General features: G+C 31.0%; 2 protein-coding genes across 2 annotated transcripts; both read right to left on the bottom strand.

Annotated features, from left to right (window-relative positions):
• Nucleotides 1-1,100: 1,100 nt before the first annotated feature.
• LOC107430157 (uncharacterized) lies at nucleotides 1,101-2,561 on the bottom strand. The gene has a single exon (XM_016040956.4). It carries the CDS (start codon nucleotides 2,195-2,197, stop codon nucleotides 1,259-1,261), a length of 939 nt encoding a protein of 312 aa, XP_015896442.2. The 5' UTR covers nucleotides 2,198-2,561; the 3' UTR covers nucleotides 1,101-1,258.
• Nucleotides 2,562-4,650: 2,089 nt separating this feature from the next.
• Nucleotides 4,651-6,515, bottom strand: LOC107430152 (expansin-A7). Its single transcript, XM_016040952.3, has 3 exons — nucleotides 6,330-6,515; nucleotides 5,249-5,558; nucleotides 4,651-5,122 (listed from the first exon to the last, which is right to left on the bottom strand). Exons 1-3 carry the CDS (start codon nucleotides 6,487-6,489, stop codon nucleotides 4,810-4,812), a joined length of 783 nt encoding a protein of 260 aa, XP_015896438.2. The 5' UTR covers nucleotides 6,490-6,515; the 3' UTR covers nucleotides 4,651-4,809.
• Nucleotides 6,516-8,038: the final 1,523 nt, after the last annotated feature.

Below are 8,038 nucleotides of genomic sequence, written 5' to 3'. Positions count from 1 at the left end.
ATATGTGACAATTTAATTATAATAGATTTTTTTTTTTTTTTCACCTCAGATTAAGTGCAGGGAGTCAAGGATTGTACCGGCAAAGTGGTTATTGATTTTTTAAAACAATAATTTCAAATTCGATTCTTTCATTCCAATATTCAATGTAAAAAGTTTTGAAAATAGAATCATAAATATAAAATAGAGACTCCAACACCGTATAGGTTTAGTTGCAAAATTTCAAATTCCAAGCTTGCAGAGTATTTTATAATCTACATGCGGGGCAAAAAGCAGAGGAATTTGTTTACAATAAGTGAACTTTAGGGGGAAAGAAAATGCTCCTTCGACTGAATACCAATTTTGTGTAGTGGGAATAAGCCAGGTAAAGGCCACTGTTTACGCCATAATTTTTAAGTAGGAATTTTTTCACTCCTAATAAATAGATATATATATATATATATATATATATATATATATATATAAATATATAATTTACCAATCTTTTTCTTAGTTATACATGAGTTTTCTGCATTTCTAAATTCTACTACATTTTGGTAAATTCAATATCAAACACTTTGAAAGTAGCAGAATTTCTATGAACTTATTAAAAATGATAGCATGCTATAACTCTCGTAGTAAGTTTTTTCTGGTCCCCCATCTCCTATTAGCTCTCTCAAACTAAATAGTGGGAAACAGTCAAGCATGCAGAATCATATCTGAAATTGCCTCATTACAATTCCAATTTTAGTTTGATTTCAGTTTTTCTCTGTTCGTCACCTAAGTCTGCATAATCCTCAAGTGCCAAACCGCAACTATAGTTTGACTTTACAAAAGTTACCAAATTTTGTATCTATCTTGGATAATCCATTTTAATGCCAAAGAGAAACTAAAGAATCTTATAACCATTTGGCAATACTTCTAACTTTCCCAATTAAGAATCTGATATATGTAACAACTCCTAAAATTCTTATAAAAAGGTGTACTTTTTAAATATTGTGAATGTGGCTATAAGCTTGAAGAATCTACCTTTCTTCTTGTAATTTAAAAAAATATGCAGTTTAAAAGAATAGAGAAAAAGAAAAATCTTCGCAAGAATGTATCATTACAGCTGTAAGATCTTAAACTGACCCAAAGATTTGGAAGCTATATGGAAAATTTGGTTTGAATTTTTCTAACTTTATCATAAAACAAATAGAATTTTTAACTTTCATTGTTAATGATACAGAAAGAATAATCACAATTTAAAAAAAAAGAAAAAAGAAAAAAGAAAAAAAAAAACTCAATGAGGTGGAGGTTTATACTCATGTTCGAGTGTTGGCATTGTTCTTGTGACTGAAGCAGTAGGAGCTCTAACATGTCCAACCATTGAAACCTGCAAAGCTTCTTCTTCATAAGCTCTCCTTTCCAATTCCTCCATTCTTGATCTCTTTTTAACCCTTACAAACATTGCAACCAGAAGCAAACCCAGAAGAAAAGCACCCAGTGAAGCTCCAATTGAGCTTCCAACAGCAACTTTCCAAGGACTCTCTCTTTTCCTCAGCTGTACCACTGGAAATGGTTTCTCAACCACCAAACCAAAATGACCATTCCTTCTTGCAACACAAACATAAGGGGAAGCTTGTTTTGCTAAGCTCAATTTCCCATCCCCTTCAAAACTAGCGCACAATGGCATTAAACTACCAGATCCATTATTATAGTTCATCTTTGTAAGGTTTCTGAAATCTATGGTGATGGGTTTCTCACCAGCATGAATTCCAAGCTCAAATGGATTGCTGAAATTCACATCAGTACCAGCATTATAGGCTAATAGGCCTAAAACAGGGGAAACAAGCTGATAACCTGATAAGTCATAGTTAGCATAGTATATGGAAGACCAATTGTGTCCCAAATTTTGGCTCACCACCATGACTCTTTCAACACATGGATGTACTGAAACACCAATGTCTAGATGGAATTCTTTGACCTGTGCACCATACCTTTTGAGACTCCCACATCGAAACCTCACCGTGTTGACTCTGATCCCGGAGAAGTTTGCCGGTAAATTCACTTTGTGGATTAGTCCTGTATGGTAGAAATGGGAATTTAGAGATTTAAAGGTGTAGTCTCGAATGAGAAGGTCGAGAAGACGAGACGATTTGATATCTTGAGCTTCAGTTTCTGTTAATGGAAGTAAAACCCATGAAAGAATTATCAAAGTGAGAAAGAAGAGAGAGCCCATGCGAGATTAGAATGGAAGTTTCGTTTAGATGGGGATATATGGTTTGCTCCAATGGTTTCAGAGGCTGATTCATTCAGAGAAAGAGATTGGTTTAATTTTGTTTTTTTTTTTTTTTTGTCTTTCTGTTTTCGTTTTTTTCCCTGTAAGAGCAATGAAGTTGTAAAGAGGAAAGTTTGAACTGTTTGAAGAAATTTATAGATCATAAAAAAGGCTTTGGTGGATTAAGGAGAAAGCAAGTAAAAAGAGAAAAGAAGGTTCCTTCTCTGTCTATCATTATACAAAGTCTATGAAAGAATATATGTTCGGTGTTTTTGACATTTTGATAGATCAAAAAAAATGTTGCCTGTTGTCCTGGATGACTATAGTTTTTGGATTTTGGACAGGCCAAATATATATATATATATATATATATATCTATTTACGAATATGTATTAGAAACCAAAAGTTCTAGTAGAAAACGGATCAACGATGTATATCAAGCCAACATACCCTTTAATGTGTAATGTTAATGGACACTAGTATTAAAATTGGGGCCTTTATATTATGTTGAATTAATATCTATTCCACATATTTAAAATTATAAAAAATGGATCCAACTTTTTATATCAAATCAACATACAACTTCTTATGAAATATTAAAACTCCAATATTGAAACGCCAAAGAAAATAGAAAAGTAAGATAGGAAGAGACTAGGGTCATATGGGAAGGTTGGGAGGAATGATTTTGGAGCGTGGGTGATGATGATGGCACTTCATGTCAAAAGGAGTTAAAAAGAAAAGAAAGAGGTGTTGGCGTGCCTAAGGAATGGAAATGAAGGCCTTTTGGTTTTTTTATTTTTTTATTTTTTTGGTTGTGTGTTTGAGGGTTCAAAACTCTTAATTGTGTTTCATAACATGTTCCCCACTTCAACCACTTTTGTGGGTCTCATGTTAGCAAAGCATGGCATTCTATTTGTTTTGTTTTCCTCATTCTATGAGCCCAAATCATTTCACATGGGGATGGGGGGTCAAACACCAAATTTTGCGTCTAATCAGCTACAAAACCACGCCTTAGTGAATGTTCCTTTAAGTAAATCTAGGGATCCTAATAAATACTGATCCTGTTCCTTTTTTATTTTTTTATTTTTTTATAATCTAAATGAAGGTTCTCAGGATGGGAATTGAACATAATTTCCTGTTGATAATTTCCTAACAAGACGTTGATTATATGTTTCTTTCACTATTAGATCACAAGATTGATAGAGATGCAGGCAAATAACAAATATAATTTTCAGCAATTGCAAGGACAGGTTTAGAATTTTGCACGCCAACCATTAAAAAACAGAACAAAATAAGATTTTTAGTTTTTTTTAAATGATTTACATTGTCATTGAAATAAACCTAAGAAAATAACGATAATAACAGAGTTATTGGATTTCATTCACCGAAATTTGGACATCAACTTATGCAACGTTGTTCAGGTCTAAAAGAAAATGATGCAACCTTATTTTGTTGGATTTACTTATTATATTGATTTGTCAGCCATCAACATATATTGTCTTTTTATTTAGCATCAATCGTGAATAAATTTGATTGCTATAGTAGTACTAGTATTCTAAATAAAATGCAGGTTTTATAGCTCAAGCACTAACTGAGGGACAATGCAATGTTTGAAATTTGCAATTTATGAGAGAAAAGAAAAGTTTTTCCTCATTTGTTTGAAAGAGAAATGTGGCAATGATACAATTTTTTTCATAACAATACGCAAGAATTATATTATGAAAATTAATTTCCAACATAATGAAATTCAAAATTGAAAAATGGGGTAAGGATTCAAACAATGGACCATAATTGTTACTCATGATGCTTTATCTTTCGCCCATCTCAAGCTGTCCCAGTGTCCACCGATTAGACATATTTTAAACGAAGTTGATTGCATATGCCCCGTTTCGGGTGGCTAATTAACATGTCTATATATGAGGACATCATTCTTCCCGTACGTCTACCAAATTAATTTTAAGTGATAATTCCCCATGCCCTTCAAGTATGCCTTTATTTCAATAGCATCCTTTTTGGTTTTGAAAACGTCGCTTATATTTCTATAAAATGTGTGAATGGTAGAAATTGATATAATTTAATAATCTTTTAAAATATGAGAAGAGGTAAGTGACATTAATTTATAAAACCAAAAAGATGTATTTAAGCCAAACTTTAAAAGAGTTAACTAATATTAACCCTAATTTAATTTAACATCCAGTTACATATATATATATATATATATATATATATAAATCAAGTGATATTGATTCAATAGATAAACTACTCACAAAAAAAAAAAAAAAAATCTTCAAATATATATTTAAAGTTGAAATAAGTCACAAAATATAATTCATGGGTTCGAGTCAACCAAATCATCAAAACAAGTAGTTTTGGTTGCTCATCATGGGCAAAAATATTTGCTCTCATTGCTGCAAGTGATCAAAAGTACATATTAGGTGATTAAGATGGTTTATAAAACAAGCAAATTGCTGTCAAACAAAAATCAAAGGTAAGAGGGCCTTACTGCCTCAAAGCTTGAAAAGAAAAGAAGACGTTAAAGAAGAGTAATATTAAAATTGTTTTTAATTTAAATATCAATGGAAATTGATATTTGCCTTGTAAGTCAATCCTACTTGCCAATTTGGAGGAGCAGCATCCCAAGCTATGATAGTCTCTTTGGATGTATAGGAAGTCATCTTGAAAGAAAGAGATTGGCCACCTAGTGTTGCAAATGCTTGGTATGAAGCTCCCCAGTTGTGGCTCATGCTTATCCATCCTGTTTTGCTCCCTTTGACCCACATGCTTGCAATATCACCTCCTCCTCCAATATTCATCACATAAACCAACAGCCAATACCCATTTCCTTGGAATGAGAATCTCACCCCTCCATTCCTTATGCATGGTACTCTACAAAACACCAAAATAACACACAAAAATTAATCAACCCAAAAAAAAAAAAAAAAAAAATTGTCCAAAACTATTAAGAGATTAATGGGTTTTAATTATGGTAATTTATTTATTTATTTTATGTACCTGCGGTAGTAAACAGGTACAATGCCAGCCTTCCAATCAGCAATCTTCATGAAAGCAGGTTTGGACATGTCAAAGTGAACCCTAGGTGGGTTGCACCAGCCACCGGCATTGGAGTCCTTGGACCAATTCGGTGGGCAGAGATTGGTGGCGGTGACGGTGGTGAAAGTGTTGTAGCATTGTTTGGCACGAGTACATCTTATCTGGTAACAAGTTCCACAGGCAAATCCATTGTTGAATAACGTGGAGCTCAATGCTGCTGTATCTGTTCCATAACCATTGGTAATCAAGTTTCCAAACCCACAAGCACCTCCTGAATACCCCCCACCACAAACAAACAAACATCAAGCAAACTATCAGTTTTCCACACTAAAAACGTCCTTTTATATGATCATTAATAATCACTTTATTTATTTATTTATATATTTAATAATAAACTATTTCAGTCAATGGTACAGAAAATCCTATTCACCTATAATGTCCAATAATCACGATCTTAGATACTTAATTCACATTAAACATAGTTTATTGTAATGAATAAATAAAGCTTGTAATGCTGGGTTATGTAAGATGGATTAATATTAAAGCAACCTAATAATTTAGTATTGTGAAGGACTTCTTTTGTTAGCACTTATCATTTTGAAGGCTGAATTTAAAAAATACATTAATAGTTTAATATAAGTTTAATGAAATTTTAAAGTTTCATATGAATAAAATAAATATAATATGCATGAATTCATTAAACTATTAATTTATTTTCAAGCCTTTGTTCTTACCGGAGCTAATAAAAAAAGTATATAATAATTTTACCATCAGAAAGCATGGTTGTATAACTATGATGGTAAAAGGTAATATATATAATATCTTTATTTTACTAATTAAAATTTGAATATTACTATCATCAGTAATAGTAACAATATTATCTTGAGACAATTATTGATTGATTTTTTTTTTTTAAATAAACATTTTAAATATATGAGAAAAAAAAAACAAAAAGAAACTATAACTGGTGATGATCACATATAGGTGACAAATAATTAATAGTATATTTCTCAAAATTAACTGAATAAATAGGAAAACATACCCATGGTCTCAGACGCAGTTTCGTCACCATAAAACGTAGCATAGGCTTGTGCCCAAGGACTTGGTCTGTAAATGGGCATTGCAAATACTGTTCTAACCATGATTGCCATGAACATGAAGGTGAAGCGCCATGAATAAATAAAAGAAGCCATGGTCGTCATCAAGTCCTCAGAGTAGAGAGCTTCTTCTAATAAGAACTTCTCTGTGGAAAACTACAATGTCCTAAGGCAAACTACGTGCTGCCTTATATATAATCTCCAACTCCTAGACATTGCCAAATTTTTTTCCACTTCGTGACTGCCACGAAGATATTCATGTACTTCAAATCAAAATTAAACAAAAATGAAAAGGGTTTTTGACTTTTATCATTGTTATTATTATTATTATTAATATGTTTTTGAGTTGTATAAATGTCTAGATTCTTTTTCTTTCTCATGAGGGTTTATATAATTGTTGTTATACCTTATCTGCCTGTACCAACTAATCAAGATCCTAGCCGTTCAAAATACTAAATCATCAACTAAAGATATAAGGCCGGTCCATGAGCATCTTCCCAAATATGTATTGTTATTATTATTTTTATTATTTTAATAATTATAATGAATTTGACGATTTGATAGAGTAATTGGCTGACTTAATAAGTCTAAAAAGTTGTTTTTAGGATAAATAAATTTTTTTTTGAAGATTTTAAGGTCATGGATAATTATTCACGGTAAAGGTTGAAATTTAAATTGAAAATGGTTTTAATTGTTTCAGGAGATGATTATGGACTTGGTATTAATCGCAACATAAATCATGAAATTTTATTCTTAATTTATGGAATAGTCATATTCACCAGAGCAGCTAAAGGACTATAAATATAAAACCTGTATAAAGAGAACTACAAATGTGAAATAGGATCTCCTCTCTCTACATCAAAACTCCACTATGGAAACAATTTTTTTTTTTTTTTAATAAGAACTCTCTATAATTCTCTAGATACCATTGCCTTTTAACAATTGTATTGTTTCAACAAAGTCTTGATTTTTGCCTTTATTTTATTATTTATCTAATTTTTTTTTTCCATTTTAAAATTATAGAATTTTTCTATTTTTTAAAATAAATTTCATTTTATCTAATCGTATTTATTTAGAAAATGAATCTATGATACGGTCCGTTCACATGTGGATTTGTATTATTGATGACGATTTAAAAAAAAATTATCGTTAATACTGTTTTTTTAAAACAATATTGATGGCAATTTTGAATAATACAGATCTATATGTAGACGAACCATACCATAACATTGTCCTTTACTTAGATATTAATACAAACCTTTAAATTGTTTTTGTTCTTTGTAATTTTAATACAATTTCATAATTAATTTTATTTATTTTTTATTCAATTTACTTATAGATATTTTAATTTTTGAGATTATATGCCAACACTATTTAAAAAACATCGTGTTCGAAAAAATACGCTGTTGGAGAAAATATCCAACACTCATAAATTTCTTTTCAAGATAATGTGTAATCTATCATTGTTTAGACAAAATGGGATTAAAAAAAAAAAAAATTGCTTTTTAAAATGAAAGGAGATGAAAGATTGATGTGGTACATTGTGAATGATAGCCCTGCAGAATATGGGGTAGTTGCTTTAAAGAATTTCATGATAGGGAACGTGCGGGCAAGTTTTATTCTATGACACTTATATTCGGTGGATCGGCCCATT

Source organism: Ziziphus jujuba, chromosome 6 (assembly GCF_031755915.1).
Source record: "Ziziphus jujuba cultivar Dongzao chromosome 6, ASM3175591v1".
NCBI classification, from domain to species: Eukaryota; Viridiplantae; Streptophyta; class Magnoliopsida; order Rosales; family Rhamnaceae; genus Ziziphus; species Ziziphus jujuba.
This window is presented reverse-complemented; position numbering and strand designations above follow the sequence as displayed.

Bases quoted from the DNA above. Each gene is read 5' to 3' on its own strand.
- LOC107430157 (XM_016040956.4), bottom strand. From the start codon at position 2,197: ATGGGCTCTCTCTTCTTTCTCACTTTGATAATTCTTTCATGGGTTTTA.
- LOC107430152 (XM_016040952.3), bottom strand. From the start codon at position 6,489: ATGACGACCATGGCTTCTTTTATTTATTCATGGCGCTTCACCTTCATG. The intron at 5,559-6,329 runs GTATGTTTTCCT...GGGGGTATTCAG, and splicing joins AACTGCGTCTGAGACCATGG to GAGGTGCTTGTGGGTTTGGA. The intron at 5,123-5,248 runs GTACATAAAATA...GGTGTTTTGTAG, and splicing joins GTACCTGTTTACTACCGCAG to AGTACCATGCATAAGGAATG.